The 17,152-nt window shown below is 34.1% G+C and overlaps 1 protein-coding gene across 1 annotated transcript; it reads left to right on the top strand.

Moving 5' to 3' along the window:
• Positions 1-13,687: 13,687 nt before the first annotated feature.
• LOC143410793 (transport and Golgi organization protein 1 homolog) lies at positions 13,688-14,993 on the top strand. The gene is made up of 2 exons (XM_077110546.1): positions 13,688-13,819; positions 14,830-14,993. The coding sequence occupies exons 1-2, from the start codon at positions 13,705-13,707 to the stop codon at positions 14,949-14,951; spliced, it is 237 nt and encodes a 78-aa protein (XP_076966661.1). The 5' UTR covers positions 13,688-13,704; the 3' UTR covers positions 14,952-14,993.
• Positions 14,994-17,152: the final 2,159 nt, after the last annotated feature.

Raw genomic sequence — 17,152 nt, 5'->3', positions numbered from 1 at the left:
TGATACCCAAAGGGGCTTGAAATCTTTTTATTTTTTCATTGTTTTTATTTGTTGCCATAAAATTAATTAGTTCTTTCATATATTTAAGTTTTTGTCTTAAATGAATTTTTTAAATTATAAAAACCAGGTTATCTAAGAGAAAAGAATGATCCAGAGGGATTCTAGCCAGGTGTTAGACAATGTGATGATATAGGACCTGTTACAAACTGGAAAATTTAAAGTATGCTCAATTTAAAGTATTTAGATTCAGGCTGGGGTTGTGGTTCAGTGGTAGAGCGCTTGCCTAGCATGCATGAGGCACAGGGTTAGGGTTAGGGTTAGGGTTAGATGGTTAGGGTTAGGGGTTCGATCCTTAGCACCATATAAAAACAAAATAATGTGTCCACCTGAAACTAAAGATACATAAATAAATTTTTTAAAAAAGTATTTAGATTCATTATACTTGAAAACACTGCAAGTGAACAAAAAATATGAGACTGTCAGTATCCTTTCTCTTGAAGAAACTATTGGAAAATATTGAGGAGGTGGATTTCTGACGAGGAGGTTGGTTTAGAATTGCCATGATTCTTTGTGACTGTTTTGTTATAAATTTAAGGTTTCCCATTTCTTCTAATTTGTCTGTTTCAGCTGTTTACTACATTGCCTGATGAGTATCAACCTGGGCCTGATTTTTATGGACTACCATGGGAGCCTGTAGTTTTCACTGTTTTCTTTGGATTGGTATCCTTTGTCATTTTCTTTTGGAGAACTGTTCTTGTTGTGAGTAAATTAACTTATTTAAACCTTAGCACATAAGCACAAGGATTATTTTATATAGTCACTGGCCCCCCACTTTTTTTCCTTTTCAGTTGCTAAAACACAAATTAGTGGTTTAAGTCAAACTAACCTTATAAAATAATTTAGTGTGGGTGCAGTTGGTAGAACTGGTAATTCTTACAGCCATCCTGACCAGTAGTTTCATACATATCAGAAGTCTTAAAAGTGGGATAAAAGATGGGATAGGTTAGATAAATATCCTTTTATGTAGCATATATGTCTAGTAATCTATATTAAAGAAATAACTATGCTTTGAAGATTTTGGTAATGTTTTTCAGTGGAACAGTGTATTAGATTGAAGACTTAGCACAACATAATTCATTTAGGGGATATTGTATGTTCGCTTAATGCAATAGTAGGCAGATTTATCTATTTCAAAGCTTTTAGGTACAGAAAATGCTCACAATTAAATGTGAAGTGGAAAAAAAAGCAGAAACTAAGATTTAAATGTTGATGAACTGTATGTTAATATAAACACATATAAACAGGGGGAAATGCTACAAAGAAATACAGTAATATGAGAAAAAGGAGATAAGATATTTTTTCCAGTCTTTTATATATATTTTTCCCAGATTAAGTCTTTTTTTTCTGAGCAGAATTAGTCTATCTCTGTGTATGGGTGTACATATATGTATAAGCATATATATATAAGCTTATACATACATATGTTTGTACTGTAGGTCATTCTGTTTCATAGTTATTTAACATAATTGGAAGAAAATTATTTTAGGTAAATGAACTTTGCATATGAAAAGCCTAACAGTTAAAGAGGCCAAAAGCATTGGATACAAATTTTTTCAAATCTGAGTGTTCTTTTTCTGATTTCTTAATTATATCAGACATATCATTGTTAAGATAAGTTTCCTCTCCTTGTACAATTGAGTGTAAGATCTCTTAAAAAGCATTCCCTTCTTAAATAGAAGAATCGTTTGCCTGGATTCCTGTGAGGAATTTTCACAGTTCAATCTCATTGAACTTTTTCTCAGCTAAAAGGAAAAAGGAAATAGAAGGATAAAGAGAAGGGAAAAACATGAAAACACTTTATATTTCTCTCTTGTTTCTTTCATTTCAAGAAAGAAACAATACCTGTTTCACTTTTCACTAGGTTATGTGGGATCTGGTTCCTAGCTGTTGCTCCTCAGTTTCAGCATTTGACTTTGGAGCTTTAGTCTCTTCCTTAGATGACTGCTTTTATGCTACTTCCCATTTTCTTCTGTTGTCATTTTGAGTAAAACGTTACCAAGGCTATGACATTAAAGAAATGCCATTTCTTTCTGTGTTGGAGTTTTCTGAATGCAATTTCCTATTACGAAGATCCCATGGATGATCCATGGACACATCTGAGTATTCCATCACCATTTATAACATTTGAAAGGACAAGTATATGCTAAGTTACAAAGAAATTTAGTGATGTTTTTAAAAAAATTTCTGCTTAGGTTTTATTATCAGGCAGTTTATTGCTGTCTTTAGGAAATGATTGTTTTTGTCCTTTCCAAAATATGTTAATTGTCATTTCTCTTGTTGCTTGTGCATTTTCTTCTAGCAGTCTTCCCTTTCAGATTTCTTGCTATATATTTAGTGGTTTGTAGAAATAAGATGATGTAGCCTATTAGTTTCTAAATTCAGCCAATAGCCAAATTTAAATTGGAGTTCTAAGATGTTTTCTGGTGAGTGAAAGTGGCATATCTTAGTACAAAGATTATGCCTTTAATATTGTTTCCTCAAATTCCTTTTGAATAGTCATTGTTTCTAGACTTTATCCTGGTTATTTAGAATTCTCAAGTAAATGATTTTGAGTACACACACACGCACACATACACACACACACATCTTTACTGTGAAATAAGGTACATATCTTAGTGTTTTTATGTCAGAGCCTATTTATGAAATATAACTACCAATTAAATTTAAAATGCTTGTTAACCTTTACTTAATTTTAATCCTATAAATTTATTATTCTGAACCAGAATGTTGTTAAATTCTCACTTGGTTATGATTCTGACTGTTGTTTTAAGAATGCTGTTTCTATTGAGCAGATGTTTGACATCAAATTTAATCTTTTTTCTCTCTTCTAGGTAAAAGATAGAGTATATCAAGGTAAATTTTTAGGTTTCTTAAACTTGTATTGTACTGGTGTTTGATGTGTGTTTTATGTATGTTAGAAGTAGATACAGTGACTTTTAATGTCTATTACTTTTTTTACCTCCTGAAAATTTTACTATTCCTAGGTTGCTAGCATGGATAACTGAGTAGATGATGATGGTTCCAACTCTGAGATAGGAGATAAAGAGGAGGAACAAATTGTGGATAGGGAGATGATAAATTTTAATTTGGGGCAGATTAACTTTGAATATTGATGTAATGCAGATGTATTACATTTGAAGAGTATTTCTATGCTAATGATTTAATCATGCATTAAGTAATTGAGTAGATAATTTAAAGAATGGTAATGTGAATCAGTATGCTTTCATTTCTGTTTTTCTTTGCAAAGAATTAAATGATTCCATTTTCTGAAAAGAAAGTGTTTTGAGAAGGGAGGAATATCAAGCTACAACACTTTACTGTATTTCCCATCTGTGAAATAAGCTTAAATTGAAATATCATTTTGGATGGGAAGGGTACCTGGGATTGAACTCTGGGGCACTCTACTGAGCCACATCCCAAACCCCCTATATTTAGAGACCAAGTCTCACTTAGTTGCTTAGTGTCTCGCTCTTGCTGAGGCTGGCTTTGAACTTGGGATCCTTCTAGCTCAGCCTCCTGAGCCACTGGGATTACAGGTGTGCAACACCGCGCCCAGCAAAATATCATTGTTCTTATATTTTTCTTAAATTTTAAAAGTTTTATACTCTAATTGCTAATAAGCATAGATTGTTTTTAAAAGCATAATAGTTATGCTAAGAAGTATTTCCTCATAGTACCATATAACATGTCTTTGCTTTTAGTAGATTGAGTAATTGGATTTCATTTAGTGATTGTAATAATCTTGTGTATTTCCCCCTTTTAGTCACTGAACAGCAAATTGCCCAAAAGATAATCAATTTCATGAAAGAAGATGAAGAACTGATACAGAAATTTTCAAAGTATGAACAGAAGGTATAATTATTTTTTTGTTTCTTTCTCCCTTGGTTCTAGCTTGAATCATTTCTACCTGTTTTAATTTAAAAATCATATTTTAAAGTTTTTATTTCATTATTTCCTACAAATCATCCAAATTCTAAGCAGTCATATGTATTAAGTACTGCTTTCTTCTGGAAAGGGTCACTTGTCTGGAAGTAACTTGTATAGTAGCACTATAATTTGTGTATCTTAATTCTGAATGCTTTATTTACATAGATAAAGGAATCAAAGAAACAGATCCAAGAAACCATGAAACAAAATATGATTCTTTCTGATGAAGCAACTAAATATAAGGTAAAAATCCCTTCTTTGGGGGGAATTACATTCTAAACTCAAAAGTAAATGTAATGAGTGAGTAATCTTGACACCTTTTTTCCCAGGATAAAATAAAGCTTCTTGAAAAAGCTAAAGAATTTCTGGATGAGAGAGCTAAAAGTCTTCATGTTATGTTAGAATCTGAAAGAGAACAGAATGCTAAGAATCACGACTTGGTAAGAGTTTTGCTGCTAAGTGTTGCTTTAATTTGGCTTTTGAAATATTTTGTAAAATTGGTTAAGTTGAACTTAGTCCAGCTGTTAACCAAAGTAAGATTAGGAGTCAAGGAAGTTGAACCCACATCTGTGCCCATTTTGTGGAACTTTTAAGTACTGATACAACAAATTATTTTTATGGGCCTAGGAAATATTTTTATTCTCAACCTTGGATAATTTTCATATTGCTTTGCTCTGCCCTTGGAAACATGCAGATCAACTAAAAAACTATTGTCCAATTGAACAGTATTTGTTTACTTTTTACTTGAAAGAGTAATGAATTAATCAATTTTCTGTACTTAAAAAAATTTTACTTACATATTTCATTTCCAATTTCTATAAGTTTCTGTAATTACATAAAAGTTGCAAAAGATAGTAGAGAGTGTGTTCTGAAACATCCTACCCCCAAGTAAGCTTGATCACCTAGCTGAGGTAGTATTTATCAGATTTCTCCCCTGTAAAAATTCTTTCCAATCCTTTTCATATTATATTCTTTGGAAGTTACCATGCACAGCCCACAGTTAAAGTATGAAGAGTTACGAGCTCAGGATGAAGCTCATGGTAGAGCACTTGCCTAGCATGCATGAGGCCCAGGATTCAATCCCAGGCATTGCAAACAAAGATTGCAGAGTTATGTCCACTTCCTTAAGGAGCAAATATATTTATAAAATTTTTGGAATTCTTCTGTATGTGAGATTAGTCTATTCTCCCTTAAATTTTATCATTTTTTTACTTCAGATAAGAAAATTTTAAAAATTATCTTGGGAAATTTTTTTCTCTATCACTAGAAAAAAATTAGTAATTTGAACTGGTTTATTTGAAACAATAATTAATTAATTTTCTATGCTTTAAAACATTTTATTATTGCATTATGATTTTCTATACTTCGACCTTTTTTTCTGGTTATCTCATAAACAGTAAGGTTGTGGATGCCATGAAATATTTATGACTTCATTTTCCCTCATCTCTTTCAGTTCTTGATTTTTTGCTTAGTCCATAGCTGGATCCCCTGCATTTACCTGAAATGTAATGGGATGGCTTGACAAATATTTTGTTGTGTTTATCTTTTTTAGTATATATATGTGTGTATGTACACACACACACACACACACACACACACACACACACATATCACTATTTCTACTGAAATCCTAATGCATATTTTGTGTTCTGTTTTCACCTGGCAGATAATGGAAAATAAGAAATCGATAGAGAAGCTTAAAGATATCATTTCAGTGAATACTTCTGAACTTTCAGAGGTAAAGCTGCCAACTCTTGCTAACGGGATATTAATACTACATCTTAGTTTTGTTGCGGACCAAAAATTTGAAGTGTGCTAAAATGTGCAAAAAATGAGAACTATATGATGTCTGGTTTGGGAAAGTATAACTTTGTTTTTTCTTTGGAATTAATTCACTAACTGTAGTGTTTTGCATTAGCTTCAAATTGTCTTTAATGAAGCTAAGCTTCGTGAAGAGAAGGTGAAGTTGGAATGCTGTCAGCTTCAGAAAGAAAATACCATGCTTAAGAAGACGAAAGAGCAGGTAAAGAAAATTTGATGTCATACATAATGTAAACTAGAGAAGTGAATATCATTATCTTGTATCTTTCTTGGATCTGTTTCTGAGGTAAGGAATATTCATGTTGGACCTTTTCTAGATATGCAAAGTTTAAACATGCTCCCTAAATTGAGTGCATATATATGTTCTCCATCTGTTTTGGATTTTTGGATTATTGCTTTTCTTATCAAATGTCAATCAGTTATTAACTTGCATAGCCTCAAAGAAACTTTTAAACCAGAAAATTAAGTATTTTATGATCCTCTTTTGAGTAGTTACTGATTCACCGGCCAAGGGAAGATTACATGATAAGGAGTCTAAATTTAGGAGACAGTCATATGTGCCCAGCCATTCCTGCTCGAGGTAAATTATTTGAATTGGCAGCAATTTTCTGGGGAATACAATAAACAGGGTCAAGTTCCTGAGAGCTCTGATGTTCTTACTGCAGTTGTGAGTGTTGGGGCCACTCTGCCCTCTTCCTTAACCAAGGTCTCAACCCCCTCTATTGAGGCAGGCCACCGAGGAGTATGGTTCTCTATTTCTTTGTCTAAGTCTTGTAGTCCTTGGTTAAGTTGAACTTAGTCCAGCTGTTAACCAAAGTAAGATTAGGAGTCAAGGAAGTTGACTTGGCATTGTATGTTAGTACTTCATATACTGTGAACTCCACAAGACATTCATTCAATTTATACACATATTTAAAGTTTCTGTAGTTCTGCATTCTACACTGTTGGTTTCTTATTTGAAATTATTTTCATTCTATTTGAACATTGTCCTTTAATGATAGATTTGATTAGTGTATCAAAGGTAGTACAAGGATAAACAGAGAATAGTATTTTATCCACTAAATATTGCTACCTTTATAATCTGTATTAGGTTGACATGAACTTCATGATTAGAGTTAAAACCAGTTTCCATTTTTAAAGGATCTTTCTTTTGGCTACTGAATTTTGACTGTTACTTAGTTTTAGCAATTTAAAAATATCCAATTAATTACCATCTGTTTTAAATTTTTTCTTTAAGGAGTCCATTATCATTGTTGTTTGGTCTTATCCCTCCCATAGTTTCTGTAGTCCTTTCTCTGTTTTTATAACAGTTGTATTGGGAAGTGCCTAGGTGTAGTTTTCCCCACCCCACCCACTTTTCCTCTTGCAGTTATGTTGCTTGGGACCATTAAACACTTCTTGAATTTTCGAGTCTTTTTCTAAATGTTGATTTTACCTCATTCTCTCTTCTGATTATAATAATGCATATTCGAATTTGATTTCCCTTGCCTCCTACATTCTGGATTTACTTCTTCTGGATATTTTCTTCTGACCTGTCTTAAAAGCGCTAGGATTTATTTTACTTCCCAAATCTGCTGCTAAAATCATTCATTGAGTTTAGGATTTTAAAAAATTCAGGGTTTAAAATATTATTTTAGTTGTAGATGGACACAATATTTTATTTTTTATAGGATTTTTTTAAGAGAGAGAGAAAGAGAATTTAAAATTTATTTTTTATTTTTTGGCAGACACCATATCTTTGTTTGCATGGGGTGCTGAGGATTGAACCCGGGCCGCACGCATGCCAGGCGAGCACGCTACTGCTTGAGCCACATCCCCAGCCCGACACAATATTTTATTTATTTTATGTGGTGTTGAGGACTGATCCCAGTGCCCCACACATCTGGGGCTCGTGCTTCACCACTGAGCCACAACCCCAGTCCTATTTCAGTACTACACCTCAAACCCAGGACCTTGAGCCATGTGCTCTACTATTGAGCTACCTCCCCAGACTCCTTGCTTTTTCTCATAAGGGACTAGGGTCTTAGTGCTTTCCAAGCTATCTTTAATCTCATAATTCTGCCTCTGCCTCCTGAGTATCTTTGACTGTAGGTAGGTCACCATACCCAACTATTTCTTGGTTTTATAGTTTCTAATCCTTTGACAAAATTCGTAATCTTTTTTTTTTTCTCTTTTGTGGTGCTGGTGTTTGAACCCAGAGCCTTGTGCGTGCAAGGCAGCACTTTAAGAACTAAACTATATTCCCAGCCCTAAAATTCATAATCTTGACTTTACTTTTTTGAGTATACAAAGCACAGTGATTTTAAAACATGTGCGGATAACCCCATTTGTTGGTTTCCTTTTCTGTGGGATTTTTTCTCACAGAATTTTGTCTTATGGAGTGCCTGGTCAGTTTTGATTGGCCAACATTGTTGTGGTAATTATAGATGAAATTTGAGGACTAAGACGAAGTTATCTTCTTATAGAAAAGTGTTGAGGTTACTTGAGTAAGATTGTCACTTTAAACTTAGTCAGCAATTAAGATAATTCAAAAATGACTTGTCTTTTCAATGTTTCAGTATTGTTCCTTTTAGATTTTTTGCCTGTTCATCACTTAAGTGTGCAGTACTTTCTAATCTAAACTCAAAGGCTAGGGCTTTTATTAAGGGTCCCTTTATTGGTAGCCTCTTTTTTCCTCTAAGCCCAGGAATTTAATGAAGGCTTGGTTCAGACTCATATCTTTGTGTTATCTTCAATAGGAGAAAATTACCTTAAAGCACCAGCCTTACTTGTAATTCTGAGATTCCTTTTTCTAATGGATCTTGGCCACATACATATATCTTCACTGACTTTTTAGCTTGGATCCCTTCTAACACAATTTTATATTCTTATAAAGATGTTTTGATTGTTCTTAGTGCTCTCAGACTAACTCTTTGATAATTGGAAACAAAATTCTCTCTTTTCTTCAAGATTCAGTTTTCTCCATATTCCTTCTTAAGCCAGTGGGGAAAATTATTATATTCCTTTAGGCATCATTTATACCTGAAACAGTGAGCTCTTTTATTCTTTAGCATCTTACAAGGTAACTAGTATATTATAGCCACTCATAAAATACTTGCTGAAGAATTAAATGAGAAGCTATATAAGAATATATAATCCCCTTTTTCTATTTGGTATCAGTAATCCTTTTTTACTGCAGTTCTTCTGATTTATGGAAAATTAAGTTTCAAGTTAATTATCTTTTGAATTGGAACTATGGCTAAAGTAGTACAAGGATAGCAGAAAATAGTATTTTTTAAATCATTAAATGTGGCTACCTTTGTGTCAGTAGATGAACATCTTGAGTTTTATGATCAGAGTTAAAACTTCTCAGTAGATAATACTCTGATAGTGGGTCAGTTTGGCTTCTTTTTCTGGTTGATAGACATTATCAAAACTCAGATTTGTCTTTTTGCTTAATTTACAATTCTTTTGAAATAGATATCTAAAGTGTGAAAAATATTCTGTAATTAATTGCATAGCTAAAAGACATATTCTAGAAGATTTTTTCTTTGACTGACTATATCTTTATTATGGTACCAGTCTTGGATTGAGAAAAGAGTTCCTCCATGACAAAGATATACTTAGTGTCCTACCCATGGCAGAAACGAGAAAAGAATTATCCCCTGCTTTATCCTAATATGTTTAATTATGTTAGATTGATCAGTCCTGATCTTCCACATTGAAGTAAAGTGAGTTTTTATTATCTTACACACAGGAGACTTTCCCTTGGGGCACATGTTGTTTTCACATTTATTTTATTTACTGGTAAGTAGAGAATTAAGAGGAGAAGTTAGAAAATGTAAGTGATTTGCCAGAGTTTGATTTATGGAATTGCAGGTTTGAATTCCTATTTTATGTGCTTAAGCATTTTATAGAATTGTGGGAAGTGATATTCACAAAGAGAAACTTTTGATTTGATAACTCTCTTTATTTTAGGAAACTGAGTCAAGAAGAATGTGAGAGACTAGAAAAAGAGCAGCAGCTGTCAGCTGCAGATGAAAAGGTGGTTTCCGCTGTTCAGGAAGTTAAAAATTACAAGTGAGTTCAGTTTCTAAAGGAGGGTGTCAATGTCTAATGAATTAGTGTTAGCTTTCTTTTTAATCTTTTTTTTACATTATGTAGATAGAAGAAAATAGCACGGAAGTATAAATAACGAGAGAATATGAACACATTTAATTCACACAGGAGAAAAAATAAATTTCAACTTAACAAATGAAAAATGTTAACAAAAATTTACTTGTACCCAATGGGCAAGACCATAGGGAACTTGGTCAATGCAAACAGTTCTGGGGGTTTTGTATGTTGTAGTAATTCTTTAAGAAATCAGTTAGCTGTGTGTTATATCAAGACCCGCAAAAGTGTGGCATTTGATAGACCTTGGAAATCTTCTATGGATATAATTTGAAAAAAAGAAAAAAAGTTTTAAGGAGGAAGATATTTCTAGCAGAATTACTTGAGAACACACTGATGAACAGTTAAGGAAATTATAATTTATCAATTCAGAATCTCTAGCAATTAAATGATAAAAAAGTTATTAGTATTAGGTTTTTATTTATTTATTTATTTATTTATTTATTTATTTATTTATTTATTTATTTATTTTTGGTGCTTTACTACTAAGCTACATCCTTAGACCTTTTTTTTTACTTTGAGACAGGGTCTCAGTTGCATAGGTTCCCACTTAATTGTGAGACTGACCTCGAACTTGTGATCCTGCTGTCTCAGCTTCCCAATCATTGGGATTACTGGCATGTGGCATTGCACCTGGCCTGTAGTATTAGTTTTGATCACACTGGATTCATATAACTATAGAAATGTTTTTTTATGTATGATAAAAGTCTTTAAAAGTATAGCTGATGGAATAAAGGGAAAATGGTCAGAATGTTTCAAATTTTATTCAATTGTTGTAATTCTTAGGCGGAGAATTGAAGAGATGGAATAAGAATTACAGAAAACCAAGCGCTCATTTAAAAACCAGGTAGTAATTAATACTGTCCTGTAGTTGCAGAATTCTTTGATATCTAATACAGACAATTATAGGCTATTATAATGAGTCCCTAAAAACATTTTTTTAATGTGTTGTCTTTTTCAGATTGCTATGCATGAGAAGAAAGCTCATGATAATTGGGTAAGATTTTTTTCCCCCTTTTCTTTATTTTTTGCATAGCCTACCGCAACTGAATTTGAATATTTTCTCTTTAATAGCTCAAAGCTCGTTCTGCAGAAAGAGCTATAGCTGAAGAGAAAAGGGAAGCTGCTAATTTGAGACAGAAGTATGTGATTTTTATATCTTACTGTATGTTTTATAGTGTTTTAAGGTTATGCTAGATATTATCTATGATTGCTGTTTCATAATTCAGCCCATTCTTTCTCAATATTCAAGACTACTGGAAATAACCCAAAAGATGGCAATGCGGCAATATGAACCTGTGACTGTAAAACCAATGCCGGGGAGACCAAATTTACAAAATCCTCCTCAGAGAGGTAGGGGGCACTTTGTAAAAGGAGCTATTTTATTTCTTGGGTACAGAATGTATGTAAATTACTTTTTATTTCTGTGTGTAATGGTTATGAAATAATCTGAATGATTTGCTAAAGCGGGAGGTGTGGGGGTTGGTGTCAGGGAGAAGGTTGCCTTAAAGTAGTAACACGGCATTGTTATCTTTAGGTCCACTGAGCCATAATGGCTCTTTTGGTCCATCCCCTGTGAGTGGTGGAGAATGTTCCCCTCCACTGACAGCAGAGCCAGCTGGGAGACCTCCTTCTGCTACTCTTAATCAAAGAGATATGCCTAGAAATGGATTTGGTGAGCATTCACATGTTGCTTTATAGTAAACTGCTTCAAGGTTTTGGTTTTTTTTTCCCTTTTGAATATTCTAATGAAAACATAGAATTTGGGCCTGTACAATATATAGAAGATGATTTCTTACTTTATCTTAGTGAATGTTTTCTGTAAAATCTGTTCTAGAATAGAAAACATTTTTTTTTCCTGGAGGTCCCTGTATTGTTTTTTTTCTTTTAAATTTTACACTGTGAAGTGTAAACCTTTATCTTTAAATTAAATCTCTATGGTGTTCCTTTCCCAAATATTATAAAAGTAGCCTTAAACTTTATGTGGCATACATATTTCCAATATGAAATACTGAGTCTTATTTCCAATTCTAAATAGGACTGTAGTCTTGGTAAGATTGCAAGTCAGGTTATACAGACTAAAGAAAAGCCAACCTACACATACTTCAAGTCTATAGCTTAAAGTTTAGGACCAGTACATATTAATTTGCTGTTCTATCAACCCAAGGCAGTTCTTTATTTTACTTAAGTCTCTTCATAAATTGTGATTTACGTATTGGGCAACCCATTTTTTTAAATAAATATTTTTAATTGTAGATGGTGTGGTGCTGAGAATCAAACCCAGTGCCTCACACATGCTAGGCAAACACTCTACAACTGAGCTACAACCCCAACCCCTGGCCAACCCATTTTTAATGTTGCTTTCTAGTTATTGTTGAACCCTGACCTGTCCACCAGTGGTTTATTTCTTCTGAAAAATACATACAAGCGCTCTGATCTTTCTTTACCAAGGGTCAATGGATGGACCTTTACCTCGTACTCAATGATCTTCTGAGGCATCTGGGAAACCCGTTGCCTCTGGTAAAGAGACCAAGTAATTTCAAAGAATCTGTAATTGTGGATGCAGGATTTTTATTCTTTTCATGTTAGAATAAGTCTGAATCCATTCTTTGATCTCTAACAGACCCAGGATGTGGTCCAGCTCACATGAACAGCAGCTCCAGAAGTTCTTCTCCAGCTAAGGTGACGGATGAGGGCAAGGTAAGTTCTGTAGTTACTGTGAATCACGTGGTCGTGCAGGAACATGTAGCTTTCCTACAGTACTTGCTCTTTGCTTTATCCTTCTTTGTGTTCTTATTTTTAATTGTTTTTAATTGTTTAGTTTCAAACCCACTACTCATAGGAAATGATAAATCAATATCTCAAATGGTGTACAGTAAATGAAAGTAAATTATTAAAGCCTTGTCTTCCTAATTTGTGTATATAGCATTGTGTTGGAAAATACTTCTCAAGTTCCAGTGTATACATATTCCAGGAATATACATCTCTGGAGCAATCTAAGGGCAGCTTAGATAAGACCCCCAAACCCCTTTGTAGTAGAAGACTTAAAAGAGAGCAAAGACCCGTTGTTAGAGATGAGTAGAGGTGGGAAAAGCATGGCTTGGAGGCAAACCTGGGATTGAGACCCTTTAATATGCAGTGTGGCCTTCAACAAATTATGATAATCCATTTGCTTTTGTTCCCTCTTATTTAAAACAAGACAGTCTACTTAAAGATCTCAGAGGTTGAATAATATATGAAAGACTTACTGAAGATACTCTAGTAGCTATTATTACATGGGTAGAGAATGGATTTTTCATTTTATTCTGTTCATTCTTAATATGGAAGTAATGAGCTATTGTGATGAAAAGGAAGTGATGGGGAGGGGGGGGGACTCCCTTTGAAATAGGTTGTAGTGAATACAGCATGACATACTGGTCAGAAATCATCTGTGTTAATAACCTCTGCCAGTCCTCTTGCCTTTCCCTTTCCTGTGCAGATATAATCAGTTACAAACTGCTCCCTCTTGTGGAATCCTTCTAACTTCTGTAAGCTGTCAGTGGGAATACACAGGAGGGGTGGGTAGAGTTTTGTTGCACTGATGGTGTTCTCTGGACAGGTGCCTGTTTTGGGTTTTAGCTTTTATCGGTGTTGGTACTTTGTCTTAATACATAGGAATTTAAAAAATTTTAACTGCTTTAAAATCTTAAATTGCAGGTTAATATGGCTATGAGAGGGCCCCCTCCTTTCTCAGGGGTACCCTTCATGGGCCCCCCTATGGGACCCCCGATGGGACGGCCTCCACCACCTCCCTTTTGGTATGGACCGCCATTTCAGCTCGGTGGGCCTTTTGGGCCTCGGCCAATTCCTCCACCATTTGGTATGATGATCTGAACAGTAGTGATTGACTTATAAATCACATTCATCTTTCATTTCTATTGCTTGCTAAAACAGTTGGTTGCTATCTCAGGTTTTAACAATGAAAGGATACAGCTGAGTACATTTTAACTTTTCCTCCAGTTTTCTGGGATATATGGGACACTACATAATCTTATACTGAGATAGGCAATAGCTATCTCATAGACAAGGATAAGGGGCTATATAGAGAAAAGCCAGAAATATTACTTCTGCAGATGTTTGTTGAAAATATGTTGATATGCACTGCAATAGATGGAAAGGTGGATGAGACACATGACATAACTTAAAATTTTGTCACAGATATGAAAATCCTATAGCATAAAGTTTGTAATCACCCATAATGGAAGCATAAGCAGTAGGTTATAGAATATAGAAAAGGAAAAGTCAAACCCTCCTTACCTTGAGAAAAGTCAGAGGGAAGTGTTAAAGAGGAGGATTTAACAGTGACCTAATAAATGTTGCTGATTTAATTAGGTGGCTGAGGAAGGCCTTTTCCAGGAGGGCATGCACCTTGATTCTGATGGCATGTGTAAAGTCCATGCTGAAATACTTTATGAATTTTTAATGGATACAGTAATAAATAGTAAGATTTCCTTTTATCAAAATTTCTTTGATGTAGTAAAGTTCTTATTTCATAGTCTATCATCTTGTCATGGTAATATAGTACTTCCAAATATAAATGGAGCTCTTGTGAGATAGAAATAATTCTGCAATTATATAGTAGGGAAAGAAAAAAGATAAGCCTGGAGCTAGGTAGAGCCATGTTTAAATCCTTAATATGTTGCTTCATGGCTGGTTGGCCAGGCTATAACCTAAACTTGTTCCATTTCAGTTTGCCTCATCTGGCAAGTCAGGATGTTCACCAGTTGATGTTCTAGGCTTGGGAGAAATTAAAGACTATATTAACATACTTGAAATCACCCAAGTTCAGAAATTTCTGGGTATTTACGTAACTTCCTTTTTATTTTCCAGGTCCTGGTATGCGTCCACCAATAGGCTTCAGAGAATATGCACCAGGTGTTCCACCTGGACAACGGGATTTGCCTTTTGACCCTCGTGATTTTTTCCAGGACCTGCACCATTTAGACCTTTAGGCTCATTTGGCCCAAGAGAGTACTTCATTCCTGGTGCCCCATTACCACCTCCAACTCATGGTCCCCAAGACTATGGGCCACCACCTGCTGCAAAAGACTTAATGTCTTCAGGCTTTAAAGATGAACCTCCACCTACACCCGATTCTCAGAGTAGTGAGGGCTGTTCACAGGCCTTAAAACAGGGCCCATAAAATTAACCTCTGACACTTAGTCAGAAAGTGGACTATGAACTAACTATTCATTGTGTTGAAGGATTATTGGCTTCAAAATATAAAAGTTTATTTTAAATGGTTTATGTTTTTATAATGAAGCTGCCTTGGCGCAGTATACATTTGGAGCCAAAATATTTTCCCCCTAAATATCCCCCACTTAAACTAGAGTATTCTTCCAACTTTAAAATGTGCAATAAGGAATACCTTTGTTTTAGTTAATGTAGCATATACAATTGCTAAATGGTTTAGAATGTCATAATTATGGACATTTCCTGTGGAAATGCTTTAAGAACATGTATTTCCATTATCCTATTTTTAGTGTATTCCAGTTGATAACAGAGAAATGGTGTTTTATAACCTTAATTTTTCTCTTTAAATATCTGGTCGCAGAGACTGTTACACTAAAAATGTTTACTCAAGGATCATAAACTTCATTTTCCTTCTTGCTGAAGTTCTTTGTTGTAATAGTTCATAAAAAATTGTTTATTAATATTTCCCAAGTGTCTGTTGATTCATTGGATCGTCATGAGACTTTGTGCCATTGGGGAAGCATGTAAACTCACTCTCAGAACTGAAGATGGTGACTTGGCAGCATATTTCCTGTTGCTCACTGTTAAGGAGGCTGGACCTTGGTCAACTGTGGACTTACACAGAGGAATTTCTTTTATTTGTGAGAAGTCTTATGGCTCTATTTTTGTAGCACATTCATGTAATTTTTTCTAACCACTGTCCATGTGAGAATGGTTTTCTGAGAATGAGTTTACATTAGTAGCAAGAGTTGTTTGACCTGAAGTTCTACTGCTTTTGCCATTATTGCATTATAACGGTAAAATATAGGGTGGTATGTTGTGTCTATAAAAAATAAGGAAATTTCTTTTAAAAAATGTACACACACACTCTTCTCTTTCCCATACCTTGCCACTGATTTTCAAGAAATATGATAAAAAAATTAGAAAACTATAATCCTCTGAGAAAGAATGAATGAAACTCTAAGGCTTATAATGTCTTTAATCAGCAACTATGGGCTGAATTAAATTCTTTTTCTTACAGATACTCAAATATATTTTATTTAAAAATCAATTAAAGCAAGTCCTGAATCTGTAACTACTGTCTTTAAAACAATGTTTCTAAGAACTAGCTCTCCAGAGCTGTAATTTTAATTACAGCAATTTTAACAGTGCATTTTAAGAGGTTTAAGATTTAAATAAAATTATAAAAGCCTGGTACTTATGTTTACTGCTAGACCATATTCTTCTATTCTTTAAAGTTCTAGAAAGTAATAGGATTGTTGAAACCTAGAACATATCATTGTTCTTTTTATGTCCCCTAAGTATTCTCAAAATAGGGGCAAAAGCTTCAGTGTGGAACAAAATCTCTGTGAAACAAAATCTCTAAACTTCTGAAGATGACTCAGAATCAAAAAGAATGTGTCCGTTAGGAAGAATTCAATCTACATAGCCTCCATTTAATATCAGAAGCAGCAGCTGTGTGTAAGAGGAAAATCATATAATAGCTTATGCCATTTTTAACCATGTAAAATAAAATTTAAGTCACAAACACCAATTTTGAATGTATCTTTCAACCTCTACAGGACACAAGGCAATGCTGAAGTTACTATAACTTCTAATTTTAAAATAGCATTTAAATAAAGGTGATGTCAGCTAGGAAGATAGATTTTCAAGGAAAGGCAGATTTATTTTTTTATTCAAAGAAACAGTAGTTTTCCCTCTAAAGCCTTTTTTGTATTTATTCTATTAGTAAGCTATAATGCATTCTACGTAGTTTATCTGAGCAGTTCTGAACCCACCCATAGTTGCCTCTCCTTACATCCATCTGATTGTACCACTTCTGTAGCAAAGCCCAAGGTAGCTGCCCATATACCGGTTGTGAGAGAATACTGTCCCTTGATTCAATTATACTTTTGTATCTCAAAAGTTTTAGAAGTCCTCTCCAGCAAATTGTTTTTGAGTTTCTAATAATCAGGGCTGT

Source organism: Callospermophilus lateralis, chromosome 11 (assembly GCF_048772815.1).
Source record: "Callospermophilus lateralis isolate mCalLat2 chromosome 11, mCalLat2.hap1, whole genome shotgun sequence".
Classification (NCBI taxonomy): Eukaryota; Metazoa; Chordata; class Mammalia; order Rodentia; family Sciuridae; genus Callospermophilus; species Callospermophilus lateralis.
The sequence above is the reverse complement of the archived record's forward strand: the minus strand, read 5'-3'. Positions and strand labels throughout refer to the sequence as shown.